Below are 27,056 nucleotides of genomic sequence, written 5' to 3'. Positions count from 1 at the left end.
GAGCGCTGATAACAACTTGGGTCGTCCTTCTCCTCTTTAGTCCGAATGACACAGCGTCCCTGATTTCCATAAAGATCTTCAAATTCTGATTCGTCTGACCACAGAACAGTTTTCCACTTTGCCACAGTCCATTTTAAATGAGCCTTGGCCCAGAGAAGACGTCTGCGCTTCTGGATCATGTTTAGATACGGCTTCTTCTTTGAACTATAGAGTTTTAGCTGGCAACGGCGGATGGCACGGTGAATTGTGTTCACAGATAATGTTCTCTGAAACTATTCCTGAGCCCATTTTGTGATTTCCAATACAGAAGCATGCCTGTATGTGATGCAGTGCCGTCTAAGGGCCCGAAGATCACGGGCACCCAGTATGGTTTTCCGGCCTTGATCCTTACGCATAGAGATTCTTCCAGGTTCTCTGAATCTTTTGATGATATTATGCACTGTAGATGATGATATGTTCAAACTCTTTGCGATTTTACACTGTCGAACTCCTTTCTGATATTGCTCCACTATTTGTCGGCGCAGAATTAGGGAGATTGGTGATCCTCTTCCCATCTTTACTTCTGAGAGCCGCTGCCACTCCAAGGCCAAGTTTACATTAGACCATATCTGTCTCGTTTTCTTCGCGGATACACTGTCCGTTTACATTAAAACGCCTGGAAACGCCGGGAAACGGGAATCCGCCAGGGTCCACGTATTCAATCCAGATCGTGTCTGGTCCGGTGCTGTGTAAACATTGAGGATACGCGGATACGCTGTGCTGAGCTCTAGCTGGCGTCGTCATTGGACAACGTCACTGTGACATCCACCTTCCTGATTCGCTGGCGTTGGTCATGTGATGCGACTGCTGAAAAACGGCGCGGACTTCCGCCTTGTATCACCTTTCATTAAAGAGTATAAAAGTATGAAAATACTGCAAATACTGATGCAAATACTGCCCATTGTGTAGTTATGATTGTCTTTAGGCTTGCCATCCTTCCACTTGCAAGTGGTAAGTGACACGCATACCCGATATGCACTGAGATCACACACACAGCGGCTCAGTCCCGAATCACTGCTCGTGCACTTCACTCGCGCGCTCTGTGAGCTGCGCAGGGCCGGAGTGCGCACCCTCCAGAGGGCACTCGCTGTTCAGGGCGGAGTGATATTTGGAGCGCAGGATGCCTGCGGAGCCGAGCGTATCCGTGTATTGGCGTTGCTATGTGCACGCGAATCGTGTATTGGCGTTGCTGTGTGCACACTAATCGTTTTAAAAACGTTAATCTGATGATCCGCTGATACGGTCTAATGTAAACCCCACCCAAGATGCTCTTTTTATACCCAGTCATGTTAATGACCTATTGCCAATTGACCTAATGAGTTGCAATTTGGTCCTCCGGCTGTTCCTTTTTTGTACCTTTAACTTTTCCAGCCTCTTATTGCCCCTGTCCCAACTTTTTTGAAATATGTTGCTGTCATGAAATTTCAAATGAGCCAATATTTGGCATGAAATTTCAAAATGTCTCACTTTCGACATTTGATATGTTGTCTATGTTCTATTGTGAATACAATATCAGTTTTTGAGATTTGTAAATTATTGCATTCCGTTTTTATTTACAATTTGTACTTTGTCCCAACTTTTTTGGAATCAGGGTTGTAGTTGCTGAGAGGATTAACAGCAGAGAACGAACGGGAAAAAAGAGAAAAGTTCTCACTCAGCAATAGTTGTTCAATTTCAGTATTTATCTTGGGATATTCAGAGCTCAGGATGGATATCTGGCAAGATTAGAAAAGGGGAAGTATTCTTTCCATGCCACAGCAAATGGCTTAAACCCCAGAATCTATTTTCAAACCCAGCCACTGCTGTTCTGTTGCTCATCTGCACTTTTTTTCTGGATTACTCAGGTGAGTTATATGCTCGATGCTAAGCTGCTATACTGTATTGAACATGGGTTTTGTGCACTCGAAGTAAGCACCCCCTGTTGTGGCTTGTTGATTTTTCAGGTCAGCCATAGCATGGTTTGTCAGTCTCAGCCCAGCAATTTTTCTGCACCAGCAGCCAAAGATTTTCTTTTGGAGTATTTATGTGTGTGGCTGAAAAGACTTGTTAAAGAAGCATAGTTAGTAGAATTAGCTATGGTGTTAACAGTTACGGAATCAGCTTGTCTCTCTGACAGAGACAGAGTCAGAGGTCATGTACTGAGACATGTCTCAGTATTCTGTATCAGGTAGCAGATTCCCCCAAAACAGGTTTGATCCAAAGTGCTTGCATTAGATTTACAATTGGTCTGACTAGACAATTCCATTGCTGCCTTGTGCAAAGATATGGTGCCTGAAGCTGCCCTCTGTGAAAATCCACTTGGCCAAGGATAGTCTAGTGGTGTGCTCAAATGGCAAAGTATCCTGCCAGATGCTTTACCACCTGGCCCGGAGGCCAATTCCACTGCCAGAGCAGTAGGATATGAAAGCAAGGCATGGGCATGCTGCTGGAGTTGAATATAAGTGCTTTAGGTGTGCTTGTTCTTTCCTATTTTTTGCAAAGCAAGCCAGTTGGCCTGTATTTATTGCCTAACTTACAGTGTTATCTCTTTACAGTTGTCCCTGGAGACAAGACTACAGGGAAAATCACTTGTAAACATGGTTTCTAATAAATACACTGAAAATAAAACACCAAAAATATGTGCCTGAAGCTGAGTGCAGGTGACATTAATGTGTTTGGAGTGATTATTTACCTTGTTTATTTTGTTGCTGTGTTTTATTATCTCCTTTAAAGTAATTGAATATAGGCATACTACTGTTATTGTTAGCTCCTTTAAAAGTGATAATTGAATAGAGAAAGGCTACAAATTTGCTTTGATGCTTTAATAGCACTGAAATGATTTTCTTCAGGCATTGTTTCAGTTTTTCTTGGAAGCAGATAGGACTATAGATAACTGTTTAAGAGTCTTCTCTTGAAATTGCCATTGAATATGAACTGACACAAATGTCCTACTTAACACTCATGACCTGCTCAGTGCTAAGTAGTGAATAACCCATCGTAGCAATATAGCTGTAAATCTATTTGGAAATATTCATTATAAACGGGGACAGCTGGAAGCTCTGTAATAGTGGACAATCCTGCACTTGGCCTTCCATTGGATCAGATGATGTGGAGGAAGAAGAAGAAGAAAAAGAAGAACAGCACTACTATATATTACATACACTTCTGCTCTTGTGGCAGGCGTGTGAAGAGGCTATGTAGGAGCAAACTGAATGGTGGAAATCTGATTGAGGGAATCAATGCATGAGCAGGTGGCGTAGTACGCTACAGGGCAGGAATTGTTGAGTGGACAAAGGAGGAGCTCCAGAACCTCGATCGTAAGACAAGGAAGGTCATGGCGATGAACCGATGCTTACACACAAGAAGCAATGTGGCACATTTGTATCTACCTAGGAGGGAAGGCAGTAGAGGAATCTGTTATGGCTGAGAGCAAGTCACTGTATGGATATTTAAAGGAGAGTAAAGAATGGATGCTACAGGCTGCGCTCAAGGAAAAGTTGATCATCGAGACAGAGAGTTTAGAGGACTACAAGGTGCAAATGTGTCAGGAGAAAGTTTATAGTTGGAAAAAGAAACCCCTCCATGGTGAGTTTGCTCACCAAACTGAAAAGTTGGCTGGAACTGCTCACATCCTGAGGAAAGTGTTGTGCCTTTAAGCTGTGGGTAGGAGCTGAGGCATGATGCATAGCAACCCGGACCAACACCTTTGAGCTGGAGAGAATCGCAAATAATAATAATAACACCACTGTATATTGCATACACTTCTGCTCCTGTAGCTGCCTCTGTTTTATATAATCTCTGTGTACTTGAGTAGACATCGCCAACCATCTTGCAATCTATTAGACAGGCGTTGTCATCTTGATTCAGCAGGCGCTTTATCTTCTGCTCATTTGCCAGACTGAAAAAAACATTGCAAACCTGTTTCAGGTGGCCCCTCATCCACTTAGACCTCTTAGCAGTCACTGAAGTCTGCTGCAACCTAGGGAATTTGTTATTCCTGAAGGCCCTGCGGAAATCAGGCTACTGCCAGGGTGCATTGTGTCATCCCTGTTGTAGTTGAAGCATATTTAGGAACAGTGGAGGTTCTAAATCATAGCAAGTGAATGAGGCAACATGGATGATGAATGGCAGCCCTGTTAGTCAGAGGCATGCACCTTTGCCTGGCCTCTTCCATTTTATGGAAATGGATCTGCAACTTTTTGGCTCTGTGAGCCATGCTCCCTAATGAGGACAAATAATGCCTGGCTTTGACTCTCTCCACCTGTCTAGCTATTTGGATTGATTCTATTGACTTCCAGCTGTCAGTCAGTGTGGTTTCAAAAGACAGTGGGCCAGTTTACCTGCATGTCCTGCTGCCGTTAGAGGAAAGATCAACTTTAGCTTTCATGGCTCAAATGTAGGGATTTGAAAGGGCTTATTGGGCTATTACATTAAATCTCTGGAAAGATATGTCTTCCAGGAGCTAAATGCTTATTATCCACCAGTGATGCAAACAGTTTTATTGGTTTTAAGGTGATATTTTGGCAGTACAGATGTGTTCAGTGTGATTCTAATATTGTATCTGTAAGAGAGTTCTTTGGGTGTGAGAAGAGACTGTTTCTACTATGTAGTGTTCCCTCCCTCTTTTCCTTTCACTCTCTCTTTCTAGCTCCCCTCTGCTACCAAAGGCCAGACTTCAAAAGAGAACATCAAATCACTTGCCTGTGCGCTTAGCAACATTATATTTCATGCACAAATGCCATGGCCACAGCCAGAAGAAGTCATCCTCTTTCAAAGTTCACTTTCTCCCATCTTGTTCAAGGGCCGCAAAATCAAAATCTAATGCAAAAAATTTAAATATGTGAAAAATCACCAACTATACTTTGCTTTTAATTCACTGCAAAAGGGTACAAATTATTTTTCAATATCCATGCCATATAAAAGGGTTGAGCAATACAGCACTGTGATCCTGAATTGTCAGGGAGTTGTAATTTGCGTCACATGTGACGTAATTCGCATTGACGGTAACTGCATGCATTCCGTCAAAATCAGCTCTTGTCAACAAGATCATCCGTTGTCAGCAGGGCTCATTGCTCATACCGTGCCATTCAGCTCCTGCAGAGTGACACTTCTGACACCATGCAAAGTGGCCTGGTGAGATTTATGAGGGCTGGAGAACAGGCTGAGTGACAGCACTGCAGGCTCAGGGATGACTTACACCACTCGTGGATTCACTAATCACCAGATGGCAAAGTGTGATATTGAGGCCATAGCTTTATCTATATTGAGGGGTCTCCAGAATCATGCAAGTTCTTTATTAACATCAGAATAAACAGTATTCCCAATGTACACACAGATGAGATTAAGCAATGGTGAATTTAGGTATGGGTGACACAGGCAGCCACCCAGAACTGCATCTTGCTGGGGGTGGCAGAGAGTGCCGGTACAAAAAAAAAAAAATCAAAACTTTGAGCTTTGCATGATCACTAGGCAGCCAGACTACTTCCTGGTCTCACAATTACGAGATGGAGAAGGAGGGTATCGGGGGGATTAGTTGACCTATGACCACAGGTCTCTCCACTGGAAGCCCGAGGCAGAGATTCTATTAAATATTGCACATAGAACGAATTTCATTGTAAAATCAGTTACACTACAAAATTCTACCAAATAAACCACAATACATTCATAATACTGTGAAGATATACTGTAGTTTCTGACATATTGTTGCATTTTTTTTCTGATTTGTGCAAAATTGTTAAGAATAATATAAAACCAGTCTGTAGACCATCAAGATGAATTGGTGTAGTCTTGACTCTCAGTTGACAGTGTTGGGTGATGGGTAATGTAGTCATGCTCAAGTGTGAAATCAATACAGATGGGTAAGAAAAGATCTAGGATCAGCCATCAGGTGCCCAGTTTAGAAAAAAGAGGACAGAAAAAATGCACAAAAGATAAAGGTATGTAGCTATATCATCACTTTATGAGTATAATATTATGCATACAATGAAATTAACACTTGTGTTTGTTAGGCTATGGAGTTTGATATGCTATTACACATAGGGTGAGAATATTCCATATTCTTACGTAAACCAGCTTACATAAAACTGGATTTAATTTCACAGGCGAGGGGGGTTCGACCAGGGTACCATACATGCTAAAACTACCACTGAGGTTAAGATTGCTTAAGGTTTCGATGCTTGTGTTCTGCCTCAAGAGGTACAGAGCATCTAGCGCATGTGTGTATGTGTGTATACGTGTGTGTAAGTGTGTCATCACCTTCTATAGTGGGTCCCTTCATCCTCTACAGATCAACCATTATACCACATTTATGAAGCTGGCCCTGGAGTTTATATCCCATTCAGGGTTCACATGTTCTTCTTTTATTCCAAATAATGAATACATGAAATAGAAATGTGTTTACTTTGTATTCCACCTTTCACTGAACCTTCCTTCTTTTTCAGTGCATACGGGGCTTTTTTTTTTTTTTTGCTTTTTTTTGGAAATGCAGTGACATGCTATAGATATGTCTTGTTTTAATGTTATCTCAGTATTTTATTAATATAATTGATAATTAATATAATTTTATTAATATAATTGAGAAGATCAGGTGCTGGAAGAACAAAAGTGTCCAGTTTTAACTAGTCAGGTGTTTTAATGGTTTTAATACAGTTCCAAGTTCAAAATTACTTAGTGTGAATCAACAAAAGAGGCTTCTGATAACACTGACATGACTAATCACTCTTCTTGTTCCACCCAGTACTTTTATTTTCTCTCTTACTCTTCTCTCTATCATAGTCATTCTTTCTCTCGCTCTCAGTCTGCTTTCAGTTGTTTTAATGTCCTATGCCTCACCAGTACAGGAACTCTTCCATCTTTTCATTCATTCTCCTTACTCCATACATCGTCTCTCTTGTGTGAGATACGTGTTAGCCTAGAATTGTCAGTATTAAACCCATGCCTTATCACAACTCTCTCAGATACCAGATAAGTCACACAAGTCCTAAGGCATAGGCAAAAGGGAGAGAGAAAAAGGCAGCACCTACAAAAGACATTCCGTTTGTTGCACAGTGCTGCTAATTAACCATGACTGTTTCTACGTAAATAGTTGTGAATAGAATATGAACAGCCCTCTAGTCTGCAGGAGGACAAAGCAAGTGAGGTGTTTGTCATTTGCAATTTTTCTCAAGGATTTAGAATTTTTAGTCTGCAGTAGCCATGGTAACCAAAAATACCATATAATTGTTTGACTGTGAGCCTGGTAGCTTTTTGCAAGCACTCAAAGCCAAACAACCACCAGACCTGAGAGAGACAAAGAGAGAACAGAGCCTTTCCAGCCTTTTTCAAGCATGGTTGCCTGTGGGGTTTTTTTCCTGCCACAATAGAATTTCATTAAAAACTCAACTGTCCCTTTAGTGCATTATATGCTGTTCTTATATACATGCAGAAACAATTACTGAATTTCTAGACATGAAGATGAATCAAAGGCAGCATGAAATCCATGTGACTGAACAGCTCCCCACCACCACCACCACCACTAGCACAGCAACAGATAATCATATCTTATTCCGTGACTGGGAAAATCTTTTTGCTCCCCTACTGCTGCATGCACCTCCATGACAGCAATTTACTATAATAAGATTTAGAGCGTGCGTTAAATTTGAACGTCATCGCATCACCGGCAGCAGCAGTATGCCTTGACAAAGCAAGCAATTAAATTTTGACCTTGCATATGGTGTCGTCTGTTCATATCTCTTTCCTATAAGTTATCAGTTTGTTATGAAAGGGAGATCAGGCAGCCATGTAAGTGTGGCTGGTATCTGGGAGGGTTGAGTGTTGAGCTTTTCTTTGCTGTGTGTTAGGGCTGAGAGAGCAGGTTTAACCATGGCCACTCTTGCAGACATACGAGACACCGGTGCCAAACCTGTGATGGTCTACATTCATGGAGGTTCCTACATGGAGGGCACAGGGAACATGATCGACGGCAGCGTGTTGGCCAGCTACGGCAATGTCATTGTCATCACACTCAACTTCCGGGTCGGCGTCTTAGGTAAGCCACATTTGTTCATTTCAAAAAATGCCGTGCTATTTTTTCTTTGTGATCAAAACAGCACAAAGTTGAGGGCTTGGGGTATTATCTTTTTTTATTTACATGTACATAAAATTGCAGAATTATTGAACAAATTGTAATTTTTCACTGAATGAACACAAATTTTTTTCAAGAAATTTATTACCTTGCCTTTATTGATTTGAATTTTCATTTCCATATTGTGAAATCATATTTATAAGATTTCCCCTCCTCTTTTTTGATAAAATATTAAGAAAAGGGAATTATGAATTATAACCAATTTTGCCAAAGCAAAACCACAGCTGTAGTTATGAAAGTGTGTTACATTTGAATGTTGATGTTTAACAGCCAGACTTTATCAAAACTGGGCCTTGCAGTGGTGGAAGAACTATGCAGATCATTTACTGAAGTCAAAGTACGAATACCACACTATGAAAATACTCCACTACAAGTAAAAGTCCTGCATTCAAAACCTTAAGTAAAAGTATGGAAGTATTATCAGCAAAACCTGCAAAAGTATTTATTGTGCAGTAAAATGTTCCCTATCATTGTTTTACTATCATATATTATGTTTTTAGATTAGTATTACTGTTACATTAATGCAGATGTTGCACTTTACTGCTGTAGATGTTTAAGGATGAGGTCATTTTATCACTTTTTATGCTGTTGAGTAGACTGATCTACAGCAAAGCATCATATTTTGTATGATCATATGTTTGTAGCGTCACTGTCCTGTGGGAAGCACATATCTCTAAAAAGGTTGGCTTTTCATGAACTTGGAAAATGTATTTGAATAAAGTACAAGTACCTTGAATTTGTACTTAAGTACAGTACTTGAGGAAATGTATTTTGTTTCATTCCACAACTGGGGCCTTGCATGGCTTTATCCGGTTTAAGTACATATTTGTTTCCCTTTTGATTTATTTTTCATCTAAATATGAGCACATTGCATAACTTATGTTTAGTTTACTTAATGTTGGGGAAAGGTGGAAATAGTGAAAGCAGGACCTTGAATATCATCTCATCTCTCATCTCATTATCTCTAGCCGCTTTATCCTGTACTACAGGGTCGCAGGCAAGCTGGAGCCTATCCCAGCTGACTACGGGTGAAAGGCGGGGTACACCCTGGACAAGTCGCCAGGTCATCACAGGGCTGACACATAGACACAGACAACCATTCACACTCACACCTACGGTCAATTTAGAGTCACCAGTTAACCTAACCTGCATGTCTTTGGACTGTGGGGGAAACCAGAGCACCCGGAGGAAACCCACATGGACACGGGGAGAACATGCAAACTTTGCACAGAAAGGCCCTCGCCGGCCATGGGGCTCGAACCCGGACCTTCTTGCTGTGAGGCGACAGCGCTAACCACTACACCACTGTGCCACCCTGTGTTACCTCTAAAACTAAATAAAAAAGGAAACACAAAATAAGTAAAATGCACCCATAAAGTCATTGTTGGTGATAAATTGTGTCACATTCATCTCATTATCTTAGGCATAGCAGTGGGTTTAAAAACAGGCTGATGAATATATGGACTAGTTGAATAAGGACTTATTGTTGAGTCTCTAAAATAGTCATTTAATTAAGTGACTTTTGTAGGTAAAATTAGGTGTTTAACAACCTGTTAAAAATACACCAAAATGCAGGAAATGGCATCTAATTAATTAAAAATTTTATGGGGGAGGACCCCCCCGCCAGTGTGTCTCCCCCACATTAAAAATGCTTCTGACGTCCCTGTTATATAGTCATGTGTGTCATCTATAAAAGTTTCCTTGCATTAGCGCAAAACATTGGCAGACTCAATAATTATGTCTGAGGTTTTCCCCTCTCTATCAATTTATTCTTTTCTTGTTGCTGATAGCTTGTTGAAAAGCATGCCTGAGCAAACTTTTTTCTTGAAAAATTATCATGTCAGGTACGCGAGAGAGATGGATGTATGTGGAGAAGTAATCAGTTTAATAAAGTGCAGTATATCTACAAAGTGCAAACTATACAGAGATAAATACACAATGGCAAACAATGCAAGACAGCAGGCTAGATAAGACAGGCAAAAGGGTCAGTCGAGGTGCAAACAGTATCAAAGGCTAAGCGAGGACAAGAACCAGGAACTCAAGAACACGGATAGAAAGGCTCGGTAATACGTACTTGCACATCGTAATACTTCGCGATGCACATGCATCAGCACAGTCCTTAAATAAGCATACACATAGTTCCTTAATTGAGCTCAGGCGCGCCTTGTTCACGGCGCGTGTGCTGGAGTCCACTCGGCACGCACGCAGCCCGAGGCACGCCTTCAGGTCCACGCGCCACAGCGCGCAGGACTGACATATCACAGGACTCACAGAAAATATTCCACTCTGAACAAACAAAGAAAACTACTAAAAAATGCATGCATCTTTGTCTCAGGAGCAACAATTATGATTTGACAGCTCATTCTAAATATCCAATTGACTGATAAACTTTGCAAATTAATTACTTAACCAGGTCAAACATGCAAATGTTATGCACAGATGCCAATGTTATGCAATATGTAAAGAATGATACAGTTAATTTTAATAAGTAGGCCTATATGGAACGCAGAGCCAGAGACTCTGGATGCAGTATTTTAATGTAAGGACTCAGACACACAGTAGTTTTGTCTCATAAAGCAGACTGCAGGAACCTCCCTCAATTATACACTGAAGATGTCAGCGAAATTCAAGGCACAGTGAACCATTTCAAGCAATAGTAAATAAATATAGCAATGTTGGTGCAGAATGAGCAGTCTTTTAATTAGGCAGCTTAGAAGGATGAGCAGGGAATAATTGAGCCTCAGGGTGTTAGACAATGTAATGAAGTGAAAAGACAAGACAGCTCTAATGACAGTGACATACGCAGGTCTGCAGGTCATATTACCAATAGATTAGCAGAAGATTACCAATCAGTAGTCCACAGTGTTTTCACATCATCTTTTGGTATCGCCTCAGCTCACTTGGAACCTTGGCGGAGGTTATACCAGACACTGTCCATGACTTTGGCCTGATAGAAAAAAAAAAAAAGGCAAATGGAGTCAAGTCAAGTTGGGCTGGTACCATGCAATGGAAAAGGGACATAAAAGCAGCTCTAATGGAGTAGACTGCTGTTTTGAAATATTCTCCTGGCTAAGATGCTGATTTGAGTAAGCCCATTAAGCTTGGTCTGAATATACAGTTATGATCTATTACAGCAAAGACTGCAGGTTATGAGCCACTGTGATCTGACACGTTGGGCCTCATTTATCAAGCCGGATGCAAACAGATCTATTTGTATATTGTTCATATGAGCATATACACAAAAATCTGGTATTCATGAAAAGTTCATAATTTCAGAAACAATGTTCAAATCCTATTCATGTAAATTTACACATAAGAAGTTTAACCTCAATCTGTTTCAAGTCATATACACTGTAGTGCATTGCTACATTTTTTATATGGATTATACAAGTCAAGTTTAAATAGAGGCTGCACGTGGTGCAGTGGTTAGCACTGTCATCTCGCAACAAGAAGGTTCTGGGTTTGAACCTGCCAGGTGATTGGTGCCTTTCTGTGTGGACTTTGTATGTTTTCCTTATGCCTGTGTGGGTTTCCTCTGGATGTTCTGGTTTCCACCCACAGTCCAAAGACATGCAGATTAGGTCAGCTGGCTAGTCTAAATAGGCTACATCGACACAAATACATTTTAGTTTTAAAATGCATCACTTTTGCTATATTTACACCTGGCGTACACACAACTCCAGGATTTTCATGCCCCAAAAATGGAGATTTTTTGGAAATGCTGCTGGCCTTGTTTTAGTTTGAAAACGGGGTAGCATTTTAATGTAGACAGGCGAAAATGTAGACATGTGGAAATGACGCAGACACCTATGTTTGCGTCCTGATCGTATCTTAGCTGTCACAACATATTCTTCCCTCAATTCGTCACGCTCCTGTCACGTGACCCTTTTCCAGGAAAAAAAAAACCCACAGCATTTGCTATTTATACCGGCACACACATGCCCAGTGTATGTAAATGGTCATATGATATGCACTTTCAGGTGTGTTAGTATGGATGGAGATTATTTCTGATATGGAGCTAAAACACTCGTCTGGACAGAGATTGTTTTCAATTTAAAATGTCACTTTAAAACTAAAATGCATTCATGTGGACACAGCCTAAATAGCCCATAGGTGTGAATGTGAGTGTGAATGGCTGTCTCTCTGTATTAGGTGGTGTTTACATTAGACCGTATCCGTCTCGTTTTCGTCACGGATGCACTGTCCGTTCACATTAAAATGCCGGGAAATGACTCCACAGGCGGAACAACTTGAATCCGCCAGGGCCCACGTATTCAACCCAGTTCGTATCTGATCCGGTGCTGTGTAAACATTGAGATACGAGGAAACGCAGTGCTGAGCTCTAGCTGACGTCGTCATTGGACAACGTCACTGTGACATCCACCTTCCTGATTCGCTGGCGTTGTTCATTCCATGTTGGTCATGTGACGCGACTGCTGAAAAACGGCGCGGACTTCACTTCCTGCTATTGTTTCCACCTTGTATCACCTTTTTGTTTTTCATTAAAGAGTATAAAAGTATGAATATAATGCTTTGCTTTGTCATTCTTAATGTTGTTCATGGTAAGATGCAAATACTGCCCATTGTGTAGTTATGATTGTCTTTAGGCTTGCCATCCTTCCACTTGCAAGTGGTGAGTGACTTGCGCATGCCCAATATGCACTGGGATCACACACACAGCGGCTCAGTCCCGAATCACTGCTCGTGCGCTTCACTCGCGCGCTCTGTGAGCTGCGCAGGGCTGGAGTGCGCACCCTCCAGAGGGCACTCGCTGTTCAGGGCGGAGTGATTTGGAGCGCAGCCGCTGAGGAGGAAGCGCTGAGCCGCACTGACACATTTCAACTTACGTGCCGTCTAAGTGTGATTAGCGTATCCGTGTATTGGCGTTGCTGTGTGCACGCGAATCGTTTTAAAAACGTTAATCTGATGACCCGCTGATACGGTCTAATGTAAACACCACCTTAGTCCTGCGATAGATTGGTGACCTGTCTAGGGTGCACCCCTCTTCTCACCTAATATCAGCTGGGATTGACTCCAGCATACCCATGACCCACAATGGATAAGCGGTATAGAAAACTATTAAATGAATGAGTGAATGAATGAATTAAATTTTAAATAGCTTAGGTATTTTTCATTACATACACAAATTTAATGAAACTTTTTTTGTGAAATCCAGTCAGTCATTTCATATTAATGGCATTAACTCAAAAAATATTAAATATGAAAAAAAATAAAGAAAGCTAACAATAAATAAATAAATCCATAAATTAAGATAAAGAAGACCAGTCATTCAATTGGTCTGTAGCTTAGTATATAAATTGGTTCGGTTTGCCACAGCATCTTCTTTCAATGCTGTGCAACATTTTATTAGAGCCAGCACTAAGGGACAGATAAGTGACTGATCTGGTATGTCTCAAGCTGCAATGTGTCATATACATGTGTGCTGCCTCGTGCTGCAGATCATTCAGTTCCTGCAGACATTTCCTTCTGTTTTTCTAGCATGGTATCGGGGAGGGATTTGTGGCCCAAGAGTTGCAGCGGCACTTTGCTTTCAATTTAAAAAAAAATAAAAATTCAACAAAGCAGTTTCAAAAACATTTCCTGCTTCAGTGATTTTTTAGACTACACTTGAAACTGAATAAATTTATGCAATAAATGTGAAAAATAAAAATCCGTGTACCATATTACACTTATGTAAGAGTGTACCAATTCTTAAACTGCAGAAGAAAAAAAATTAGGCAGGGTGGAACAGAGGTCTTCGTTACTGTCAGTAACTTATGTGGTATTCAGTGACATTTGAAGTCAAATAAGCTAGATGGAAAGCAATGTGGCTCATCTGAAACTGATGATTCTGAAACTCAGACAGCACAGTACAAAACAACAACAAAAAAAGATTTTTCCCAGTGAAGTCTTATAAAATGTGCAGGTTCATCTTCATTTTGTCTGAAATATTTTTCTTTGTAGGCTCCAGCTTGCCTGTGACCCTACACAGGATAAGCGACTACAGATAATGGATGGATGGATGGATGGATGGATGGATATTTTTCTTTGTTATTAATCCATCTGATTTTGCTGGGATATTGTGTTACAACTAAATGTGTGTAAACATTTGCATAATTACACAAGCCAGAACTGAAGTGGATAAAACGTGTATTGACATGAGTTCTACGACAGGAATACATCTGGAACAGTGCACAAATCCTCGGTAGTTACTCTATACTCTACAGTTTGTTGGTAATTACATTAGAGACACAATAAACTGGGTTGGTGATTTACCATGACTTGACTGTCATGTAGGTTTAGTGCTGGTTCTCAAGTTGCATGAATGTTTCCAATACAACTTGGCATAGAGGTGGAAATGAATGAGAGGCAATGCCAGTACATTTCCCTCACCAGAAAAAAACAAACAAACAAACAAACAAAAAAACAAACAAAAAAAACCCCACTGTTATAGTCTCTAATTTAGTATTTAATTGCATTGTTCTTTTTTGTATTAATTATTTAACAATCCGTTGTCGCGCACTACTCCTTTTTTCCATGCCATAGTTAATTTATAGTTTACAGTCATACTATAAAACACTTTGAACTCAAGCAGGATAATTATGTCCAGATGATACCATCATCTTTCCATCTAGGTTATATGACTTCAAATGTCACTGAATACTACATAAGTTACTGACAGTAACAAAGACCTCTGTTCCACCCTGCCTAATTTTTTTTCTTCTGCAGTTTGGATGTGTTATTCCTTTCTGATAGAAACAGTAATTATTGCTTCAAAGGGTCAGCCCTCTCTCTCCTGGGGCTCCATTTGCAAAGCTTTAGATCTGAGCCCTTCCTCATTTAGATGAATGAGAATTCATTACAGGTTTAATGTTTAATTATAAAAGTCAGAACACTGGCAAGACCCACATGCTAGGATGTGGCATATGGTGATCTAGAGGCCTCTCAATTCTGAGCCTGGTAACTCAGGAACTTAGTTTATTCGCAAAACTGCTTTTATTGCAACCAGGCTATTGAGTGGAGTGTGCATGTTGTGTCAGATATGTTTTTTGTTTTGTTTGTTTATTTTTATTTATTTATTTATAGCTTGTTGGTGACCAAATGCCACTATTTTCAGATTTTCTTAGGACTGATCCCCACAAGAAAACCTGTTGGTTTGGTGTATTTATTTATTTATTTATTTATTAACTTTTAAAAACCTAAAAGAGCCAAAATGTTTCCTTTTACTGGGGAAACCCAATAAAACCAGTTGCTAAGGTTAAGGTTAGGGTTCAGTTTAGGTGTACGCATGTGTTAATAATTATGTCAATAGAACGTCTTTACAAGCAGTGTGTGTGTGTGTGTGTGCATGTTGAAGTATAGTCCTAGGTTGCAGTGTCTTTATAATAATATACAATGAACCCCAGTCAGACAGAAGTATCTTGTATCACTGTTGTTCACAAATATAATTAGTCACTGCTTCTACAGAGCATGTCAATTTTCAGCTTCTATGGGGGAGACATAATTACTGTTTCTGTACATATTAAAAATTAACAATGGCTGCTGCTCTTCTGCTCCAAGGTGAACCATTTATCTTTTGTAAGCTGCCTGTTTGAGATGAGTAGTGATTCATGACATTCAATTCAGTCATACCCAACATTTTGAAAAAAAATCATTTTAACTATGGCAGCTTAATCAATAATAAGGTTCTTGGTCCTTGAGGTCCAAGTCATTATATGAAGAACATTGGAAGTGGTTGCCAAGGCTGCTAATAGAACTGCCACTTACTTGTGGTTTTAGCCATTGTGTAAAAGTACTGTTCACTGGTTCCTGACAGAAATCTCCTGGGATACAGGGCTCTTCTGACCCCCCCACCCAGTCTGCTTCGGTCACTTTGAGCATCGTCAGCAGGGTGCTATGGAGTGCTTCCCTAAAGGATGTTCCCCTCATGGGGTCCAGCCATCCATTGCAACCAAGCATGCTTGTTTGATCATCTCAACTTTTCTTCCCATCAGATCAAATGTTTGCTTGGCCAAGTGTGTGGAGCAGTCATTGTGCACCAGCTGCCTTCCTTTAATCTTCTCGCACACAAGGATTTTTTTTTTTTACAGCATCAAACTACCATCCACCATTACAGCAATGCATTACACTCCATGTCATCCTCAAAATCCTGTGGTAATGGGCAAGTGGCGAATCAGCAGGCAAAGACGACGCTGGGAGCTGACAGTTATGAGTCCATACACAGGCAGTCCAAGCATGATGGTTGCTTTGTGGTGAATCGGGACAGCACTACAATCTGGCAGCTACTTGGACAACTGACCAGTTTTATTTTGGGATTGCACTGGTCACCCCCAGTCCAGGGAGAAGACTAGACAAGGTGTCTTAAACATTGCCTGTCCTAAACATTCTGCCCAGCCTGCTGCAGCTGGTGGATCATCTCCCCATGCAGCAAAACCACATACAATCACAACTACAAAATGAACTCCAAAGTAACACTTACAGAATGACAACATGGAACATATGCACAATGCTTGATAACCCCAGTAGCTCCAGCCCTGAATGATGCACTGCCTTGGTTGCTCATGAATTAGCCAAGTATGATTTCGATATAGCTGCATTGAGTGAAACATGCTTTGCCAATTAAGGACAGCTCACAGAAGTGGGGAAGGGCTACACCTTCTTCTAGATGGGTAAGCCAGCTGAAGAAGACAGGGCAGGCATGCTACATTCATTTCTGCTTATGCCCCAACCATGACCAACCCAGATGAGGCTAAAGAACAATTCTACAGTGACCTTGATGCTCTTGTTAACAGCATTTCTACTGAAGATAAAATCTATATCCTGAGTGACTTCAATGCACATGCTGGGACTGATGCTGAGAGCTGGCCAGGAGTTATTCAACACAGTGCCATTGGAAACTGCAACAGCCTACTGCTACTAAGCTTCTGCTCTGAGCAGTAACTAACAATCACCAACACACTATTTAAACTACCTGCCAGTTTAAATAAAACCTTCTGGCAGCATCCGAGGTCATGTCACTGGCACCTGATTGATTATATCATCACTAGACAAAGGGATATCCAAGATGTCAACATCATTCACACCCTCCATGGTGCTGATTGTTGGATGGATCACATCCCCATCTGTTCAAAACACAATGTTCATGTTACACCACATCAAAGAAAACAAAAATAAATACAAAAACATTGAAACATCTCCAGCCTCAAAGACAATGAGAACAGGAAACTACTTACTGAAAACCTTGTGCATGTTTTGTTACAGCCTCCTGAAAAACCCAACACCATGGCCGACATTGAAGTTGATTGGAAGGACTTTTGCAAGAAAGTCTATGCAACATCACTGAACTCAATTGGGTTTACAAAGTCATAAAGACCAGTTTGACGATAATGATTCAGCAATACAGATCATTTTGGATGAGAAACATGTTGCCATCCATGACTGACTAAACAACAAGAACTGTCCTGAAAAACATCAGTGCTATACTCGGCTTCACAGCAAAGCACAAGCTGAACTTTGCACGATCAAGGATGACTGGTGGGAGAAAATAGCAAATGATATCCAAATGGCAGCTGATTCTAACAACTCGCATTCATTCTATGAGGGCATCAAAGTAGTCTTCAGACCTCCCTGTCATTCTGTTGCTCCACTAAAGTCCATCAACATTACCCTCATCACTGAGAGAAAAGAAACCCTCACTTGTGGGCAAAACACTTCCAAGATCTCTTCGGCTGCAAATCATCAGTTGATCTTTATTCTTTTAAGTTCGTTTCTTAAGACACGTATTTTTAAGTATGTTACCTCGCTTGTTGACAGTTTCGGCGAACACTTCCGCCTTCTTCAAAACAGTCACCAGATGTCGAGTGGTGACGTGCCTTATCAGCTGATGTTACTCTATGGAGGCGTGAACGTCCCGCCCAATTTGACAGGTAGTCCACGCCTCCTGCTGTCAGGTCGCTGGCCCAGGACTGCGCTCCAGGTGTGTGACAGCGCGTACGCTCCCTCATCCCGGTTCATCGTCCTCTGCGCCCGCTTACGTATCTCCACTGCCTCCAAAATCCAACGCTGATATCTATTCTCTTCAGCGCGAATGACTCTGGCCTCTTCCCAATTCATAATATGATTTTGTCGTTTGCAGTGGTCTGAAATGGCTGATTTTAAGTTTTCTTGGCTTGCTTTTTCTTTTTCGGATCTTGTGAGTCTTTTTGTTGTTTCTTTTTCACATTCTAATTGGTGTTCTTTCCTGCGAGTGTGGAAGCATCTGCCCGTTTCACCAATATAGACTTTATTGCATGAACGGCAAGGGATTTCATAGATGATATTGCATTTATTGTCCAGTTGTATTTTGTCTTTGGGGTGAACTAGCAGCTGTCGGAGGTTCTTGTATGGTTTGACCGGGGTGTTGATGTGGTATTTCCTCATGGATCGTTGGATGCGTTCTGTAACTCCTTTTATATATGGTAATGTGACAAAGCCCCGGTTTGTTTTTTCTGTGTTTTTTCTTGTTTGTTTGTTTCTTTCCTTTTTTTGTGTCTGTGATTTTCCTTTTCGAATTGCCCATGGTGGATATTGGCAGTTTTTTAATGCCTGTTGGATGTGTTGTTCCTCCTCCTGTCTGTCTTTCTCCTCCGTGATGTTCTGTGTTCGGTCATATAGTGTTCTGATTACTGACATTTTGTGTGCGATGGGATGTTCAGATGTCCAGAGAAGATATTGGTCGGTATGTGTAGGTTTTCTGTATGTTGTAATTCTGATGTTCCCTTCTTCTGTGTGGTGTATTTTTAGGTCCAGAAATGCTATTGTCTTATCCGTTTCCTCTTCGTGTGTGAATTTGATGTTGCCTGTCTTGTCTATGGAGTTTAGATGATCCGTGAATTGTTGTGTGTGACCTGTTTTGGTTATTTCAAGAATGTCATCAACGTATCTTTTCCAGAAGATAGGTTTGCAGTCATCCGGTGCTGTTTCTATGGCTCGGGTTTCCAGATCCTCCATAAAAAAGTTGCATAGAGTGGCAGATAGCGGGTCCCCCATTGCAAATCCCTCTTTTTGTCTGTAGATTGTACCTCTGTATTGGAAATATGTGGACGTGGAAATGAAATGTAATAGTTTTGTTATGTCCTGTGCTGTAAGTTTTGTACGTTTTTTCAGGGTTCTGTCTGCTTTTAACCGGTTTTCTACTATGTTGAGAGTGTTTGTGACCGGTGTTTTTGTAAAGAGGGATATGACGTCATGTGATACAAAGATTTCATCCTTTTTTATCTTGATTTCCTTTAGTTCTTTCGCCAGTTGTTTTGAGTTTTTGCAGTGGTATTCCGTGAGTCCGAGGAGTGGTTTAATTATGTCTGCCAGTGTCTTGGAAAGGTTGTAAGTAACTGATCCTATACTGTCTACTATAGGTCTTAGTGGTGCTCCGGGTTTATGAATTTTTGGTGTGCCGTATATCCGGGGGGTGATGTCTGCTGTGGGGATGAGGTGGTTGTATGTTTGTTTATCAATTTTGTTGTCATCCATTAACGGTTTGAGTAATAGTTTTAGTCTTTTTTTCTTTTCCTCCATCGGGTCTTTTTTGAGTATTTCATATGTGTTTGGGTCTGTGAGCATTTCATTCATTTGTTTTTCATATTGATTAGTGTCCATGATAACCGTGGTCCTCCCTTTATCAGCCGGTAGTATTGTTATTTTCTTGTTCTTTGTGAGTGTTCTGATGGCTTCCATTTCCTGTTTTGTTGTGTTTCTGGGTGGCGGTTTAGCTGAGGTGAGGATGCCTGCTATTTCGTTCCTTAATGCGGCTTTCTGTCCTTGGTCCTGTAACATGTTGCATGCTAGTTCCGTAGCCAGTATGAATTCTTCATTTGGGATCTTATTTGGTGTGATGGCATAGTTTAGTCCCCGTGAGAGTATAGTGCGTTCTGCTGTTGTTAGTGTGTGTTTAGACAGGTTGCATATCCATTTTTCATTTATTTGTTTGTCCTTGCATTTATTTTGTTTCTTTTTGATAAGCCTATTTAGTTTTTTAATATGGCGTGTTTTTGTTTTTGAGAATTCTTGTTCTTGTATTGCATTTAGATGTTCTTCCATACTTTTTTCCATGTCACTGCTGAGTTTGAACCGGAGTTTGAAATCTTGTGTTCTTTGTGTTATTTCTGTATTTAAATTGTTGATTATGTTTGTCGTGCATCTAATTCTTTCTCTTACCAGAGTCATTCGCGCTCTTTCGATGGTCCTTTCCGCGTTTTTTGTTGGTATTGGATTTTTTATGTAGAGGCTTGCTGGAATGACGCCTTCGTCCCGGCAGCGGAGATTGAAGCGGAGATGGTTTCTTTGTCGCGCCAGTTTTTTCTTTAGTTTTTCCAGGCAGCGTACCTCTTTGGCACAATCTTCTCCATAACTTATTTTTAATATGTAGTGAAAATTCATTATGTCTGATAATTATAATTATTCTTTTAAGTTCGTTTCTTAAGACACGTATTTTTAAGTATGTTACCTCGCTTGTTGACAGTTTCGGCGAATGTGAAAAAGAAACAACAAAAAGACTCACAAGATCCGAAAAAGAAAAAGCAAGCCAAGAAAACTTAAAATCAGCCATTTCAGACCACTGCAAATGACAAAATCATATTATGAATTGGGAAGAGGCCAGAGTCATTCGCGCTGAAGAGAATAGATATCAGCGTTGGATTTTGGAGGCAGTGGAGATACGTAAGCGGGCGCAGAGGACGATGAACCAGGATGAGGGAGCGTACGCGCTGTCACACACCTGGAGCGCAGTCCTGGGCCAGCGACCTGACAGCAGGAGGCGTGGACTACCTGTCAAATTGGGCGGGACGTTCACGCCTCCATAGAGTAACATCAGCTGATAAGGCACGTCACCACTCGACATCTGGTGACTGTTTTGAAGAAGGCGGAAGTGTTCGCCGAAACTGTCAACAAGCGAGGTAATATACTTAAAAATACGTGTCTTAAGAAACGAACTTAAAAGAATAATTATAATTATCAGACATAATGAATTTTCACTACATATCAGTTGATCTTGCTGCATCCCTAACTTGCAAGAAGTTGCCTCAGCCATCAGTGCTCTCTTTAACAATACAGCTCCTAGACCTGACTGCATCCTCGCTGAGATTCTGAAGCATGGAGGTCCAATCTGCCTCCACTGCCTCTACCATCTCATCTGCAATATCTGGGACAACAAATATGTTACCTAAGACCTTAAAGATGCTGATATCATTACCCTGTTTAAGAAGGGAAGTCACTTGGACTGTGACAATCACAGATGAATTTCCTTGCTTTCTGTGATCTGAAAGATCTTATCTAGAAATCTTCTCTCCAGGGTGACTGACACATTTGCCAGTGCAGTACTACCAGAGTCTTAATGTGGCTTTCAGGCAAACCATAGCACCATCGACATGATCTTTGTCTACTGCCAGCTCCAAGAGAAATGGTGCAAGCAGAATATTGGTCTGTACTCAGTGATTATTGACCTAAACTAAGCATTTGATACCATGGATAGAGAAACACTTTGGATAGTGCTAAAAAAGTTTGGCTGCCCAGACAAAGTTATCAATCTTATGACACAGTTGTATGATGGTATGATGGGAAGAATTACCTCAGATGGCAATGTCTCTGACCTCTTCCCCAACTTGAACTAAATGAAGCAAGGTTGCGTTTTGTTTGGCTTGTACCTAACCGCTATTCTCATGGATGCCTCTCAAGATGATTTCACCAAAGGAATCTACATCAAATATCGCATTGATTGTAAGGTCTTCAACCTTTGCTGTATCCAAGGCACCACCAAAGTCAAGCAAGAGCTAATCCATGACTTCTCTTTGCAGATGACATGGCGCTTATGGCCCACAGTGAAGAGGACCTGCAACATCTTACTGAGCAGTTTACATCTACAATCTCTTGCTTTGGGCTCAGAGTAAGTTTGAAGAAGACAGAGGTTATGTATCACCCTCTTCCAGGGAAAACTCATCACGAGCCATCAATCAACATCAATGGAGAAAGGTTTAAGACCATTCAGAGCTTCAGTTACCTAGGAAGCATCCATTCCAATGATGCAATAATTGGAAACGAGGTCTCCAGCAGAATCAACAAAGCAAGTGCAACATTTGGGTGACTTTGACACCGTGTTTTTGATGAGAGAGGCCTGAAGCTATCTACCAAGCTAAAGGTTTACAATGCAGTTGTCCTCAGCTCTCTACTTTATGGCTATGAAACATGGACTACCTACTGCGGCCACATTTAAGGATTTGAAATGCTTTCATCAATGCAAGTTGCGCTCACTCTGAGGCATCTGCTGGCAAGATTACATACCTGATGTGCCTCCTAGCTCGTGCAAACTCCACCAGTATCGAGTCCAAGATCATAAAGGCTCAACTATGTTGGTCAGGTCACCTGGTCCACATGGCTGATTATAGCTACAGTACCAAAGTGAGGCTTCTATTCTGAGCTTGCCAACAGCAAACACACTCAAGGTGGCCAAAGAAAGTGCCACAAAGACAACCTCAAGTGCTCTCTAAAGCTTTGCAAGATTTAAACCACCAAATTTGGGAAGTCAAAACCTTTCTGTTTCTGACATCTTTCTTTTATAGCCAGCATTAAATTTTTCAGCAGTTTGTGCTACAGTAGCTCTTCTGTGGGATTAGACCATATGGGCTAGCCTTCGTGCCCCAGGTGAATCAATGAGCCTTCGACACCCATGACCCTGTCGCCAGTTCACCGGTTGTCCTTCCTTGGACCATTTTGGTAGGTGCTAACCACTGCATACTGGGAACACCCAACAAAATGTGCCATTTTGGAGATGCTCAAACCCAATCATCTAGCCATCACAATTTGGCCCTTGTCAAAGTCTCTCAGATCCTTACTCTTGTCCATTTTTTCTGCTTCCAACACATGAGCTTCAAGAACTGACTGTTCTCTTGATTCCTAATATATCCCACCCCTTGACAGGTGCCACTGTAATGAGATAATCAATGGTATTCACTTCACCTGTCAGTGCTTTTAATATTATGGCTGATCAGTGTATACTTGTGGTAAAACTGTGGTAAATTTGAATAAGAAAAATGTATTTTAGGCATGTATTTTTTTCCTGTATTTTTTGTGCTGCAGTTTAAAAATAATTTTAAAGCTTAGTATCCTGCCAGCTATAATTATAATAAATAGAGGGCCATATACAGAAAATCAGGCTTAACTAACATGGTCTTAGATGTCGAGTGCTGTGCTTGTTAAACTGGTTAGAAAATAGCCACAGTAAAATATGATGCAATAAAAAATGACAATATGCAAACTGTTGCCACAAAATTGGATGCACACAATTGTACAGACTGTATTTGAATGTTGTACCTGAAAAGCCTTACAATTTCCTTTCACTGTAACTAAAGCCCTGTTGAGACCTTACATTAACATGCATCCTAGAGAAAGTCTGTCATGTGCATTTACCGTATTACATAAGTCTTCAGCTGCACTTATTTTCAGGTAAAAATGTGCCAAGAATCCTATCTCATGTACTTGTACAGACTGTTTCAAATGTGTTATTTGTGCGGTCTGCTAAGAAAACTTTTAAATGCATGATATGAAATGATGAATGAAGCTATGAAAAGCAGCTGCTTTTGTCTCTGCTTTTATAGCATTGTCTTTATCCATTAGCCTTGCGGCAGAGAGCTCTGCCATTCAGTGTGATTTCCAAACAGTTTCATAATGATTACATTTTTTTTTACGACTAGGGCAATGACACATTCGATCAGGTGGTCCTTCATTGCTGTCTGGGATGCATTACGACACTTTTGCCTTCATACAACAAATGTGATATGACCATAAGTTTCCCAGACCACTTCTGAATGTAGTTTACGTGATTGGATCATGTTGTACCTTTGAGAAGCATTTGACCCATTTCACACTTGGAATAAGTGCATTTTAATCCCAGATGGGCATAGGGCCTAAGTGACCTAAACAGTTTCCCCATGCATAAAGCGAATTCCATGAATACATTTAAGTTATAGTGGAAAGTATTGTGGAATAACCGCATAAAGCCCTCACCTCAAACCAAATGAACTGAATTGGATGAAGGATGAATTGAAACATCTTATGTCAAATTTATCTCATATTTCCGATTATAAGATTGGTACAATACAAACCAACTATAAGATCATTATACTTATTTCTAGATTTTTTAAAACTAATTTCAAGCTTTACATATTCTTATTCTATTGGCACATTTTTCTTCTTTCTAGAAATAAATGCTTAAAGCATATACGCAGGGCTATGGCCTCACTTTCATTTATAAATGCCTTGAGACCTCAAGAATGGCATAGGAATAGTTTTAAGCATGAACAATAAATCTAATATAGTAATTTTTATGATTAAAGTATTTTATATAAGTAGCGGTCTGAGTGAATGACCTTGACATCTGGAACGTCACAACAGGAAGTCTATTGGCCTCATCACCACTTCCACTATACTAAAACACAGAGCTGACTGCAACGCTGATCCTCCATTTTGAGCTAATTTATCACCATGCCATGTAGATGTGTTTTTGGTCGGTGCAGCAACATGACAGGAGCTAGATTTATGTTGCATTCATGGTCCAAGAATGTTCAAACTGCAAAGATTTGGATGTGTTTTGCGAGAAGTTCACAGGCAAATTGGGCACCTATGAAATGGTCTCTCCTCTGCTCTGCACATTTTACTGAGGACTTGTATGAAACCTCTGATCTGTTGAGGAGCGTTGGCTATAAGCCCGTATTGAAAGAGGGTTATAAGTTTATAGGGTTAAAGAAAAAGAAAACTACAAGAAAAGGAAAGTATTTATTTTATTTATTTTTCTTTAAAAGGAAAGTAAGTTTAGTTGCACCAGTCCTCCCGGAGTGAACTGAGGGTTGTTGCTAAAACCTGGGACGGAACATATCGCTCGGGCAGTGACCTCCCTGCAGTTGTTGCTACAACCGGTGACATCTCGTTCCGTCCCAGGTTTTAGTAATTGCCTGAGCCCAGCAGTAATGGCGGACTACACAGTATGAAGAAAAGTGAATGAGTGGGGCAGCCGTCTTATTTCTAAACTGGATATTGGTGCCATCTCACCCTTACGTGGAAGAAGTGAATGAACGCAGAACTGAACGAACAACTGAAAGTCAGATTGTTTCAAAAACAATCGCCCTTCAAGAAGCGAGAACACAGACGGGTAAGCTCTGACTCTCATTTGGATAAAAAAAAAACCAACACGTTGTTTACCTGCATTTAGATTAATACATGTAACTTACTTGTATTGTGTATTTAAGTTACCGGTATAAGATTATTTAATTTGCTTCAGAATGTGATTGTCTCAGTTCATCTGATTATTTAATTAGACTTTTATGTTTTATCAGTGAAAATGCATGCATGTACATGTACCTGTATGTTACATACAGTAAGTTATAACACCTATCCTGTTTTAATGAGAGTCAACCCACAATCAATGAAGTCAAATCCGTCTTAGTTGAGCAAGTTGGTAACGGTATTTCTTACTTTCACCATAAATTTTTATTTATATGACTTTGGTCTATAGCTGTCAAAGACCTCGGCCTTAAAACCGGTTACCGTAGTGACGTCACGCACTCAGGCATGGTTGGCTCAGCGGGGCAGCTCGAATGCCAACTTTGCGGTCGATTTTAACTCTCAAAAATATATATTTTTTAATTCCCATTTATGCAGCATACAAGAGTCAAGGATGGAGATACTATCCAATCAGAAATTTATTTAAAAATAAAGGCTCTGCGTATCTCCTTTAAGATTAACAAAAGCATATGCCAAAAGAACAAGACTATTTCAAGCTAAAAATTAGTGAATAATGTCTAGAAGTAGGTTTGATAATCTTATAAGTGGATTATTACAATTTTATAATAGGAAATACAACCCCGATTCCAAAAAAGTTGGGACAAAGTACAAATTGTAAATAAAAACAGAATGCAATGATGTGGAAGTTTCAAAATCCATATTTTATTCAGAATAGAACATAGATAACATATCAAATGTTTAAACTGAGAAAATGTATCATTTAAAGAGAAAAATTAGGTGATTTTAAATTTCATGACAACAACACATCTCAAAAAAGTTGGGACAAGGCCATGTTTACCACTGTGAGACATCCCCTTTTCTCTTTACAACAGTCTGTAAACGTCTGGGGACTGAGGAGACAAGTTGCTCAAGTTTAGGGATAGGAATGTTAACCCATTCTTGTCTAATGTAGGATTCTAGTTGCTCAACTGTCTTAGGTCTTTTTTGTTGTATCTTCTGTTTTATGATGCGCCAAATGTTTTCTATGGGTGAAAGATCTGGACTGCAGGCTGGCCAGTTCAGTACCCGGACCCTTCTTCTACGCAGCCATGATGCTGTAATTGATGCAGTATGTGGTTTGGCATTGTCATGTTGGAAAATGCAAGGTCTTCCCTGAAAGAGACGTCGTCTGGATGGGAGCATATGTTGCTCTAGAACCTGGATATACCTTTCAGCATTGATGGTGTCTTTCCAGATATGTAAGCTGCCCATGCCACATGCACTAATGCAACCCCATACCATCAGAGATGCAGGCTTCTGAACTGAGCGCTGATAACAACCTGGGTCGTCCTTCTCCTCTTTAGTCCAAATGACACGGCGTCCCTGATTTCCATAAAGAACTTCAAATTTTGATTCGTCTGACCACAGAACAGTTTTCCACTTTGCCACAGTCCATTTTAAATGAGCCTTGGCCCAGAGAAGACGTCTGCGCTTCTGGATCATGTTTAGATACGGTTTCTTCTTTGAACTATAGAGTTTTAGCTGGCAACGGCGGATGGCACGGTGAATTGTGTTCACAGATAATGTTCTCTGGAAATATTCCTGAGCCCATTTTGTGATTTCCAATACAGAAGCATACCTGTATGTGATGCAGTGCCGTCTAAGGGCCCGA

The 27,056-nt window shown here is 40.6% G+C and overlaps 1 protein-coding gene across 2 annotated transcripts in view; it reads left to right on the top strand.

Annotated features, from left to right (window-relative positions):
• Positions 1–27,056, top strand: part of nlgn3a (neuroligin 3a) — a 424,008-nt gene that overhangs the window by 179,095 nt on the left and 217,857 nt on the right. For both annotated transcript variants that reach the window (XM_060927489.1, XM_060927490.1), the window contains one exon: positions 7,895–8,044. In XM_060927489.1, coding sequence (XP_060783472.1) covers positions 7,895–8,044 — 150 coding nt within the window. The remainder of the gene's footprint in view (positions 1–7,894; positions 8,045–27,056) is intronic.

This window comes from Neoarius graeffei, chromosome 8 (genome assembly GCF_027579695.1).
Source record: "Neoarius graeffei isolate fNeoGra1 chromosome 8, fNeoGra1.pri, whole genome shotgun sequence".
Lineage (NCBI taxonomy): Eukaryota > Metazoa > Chordata > Actinopteri > Siluriformes > Ariidae > Neoarius > Neoarius graeffei.
This window is presented reverse-complemented; position numbering and strand designations above follow the sequence as displayed.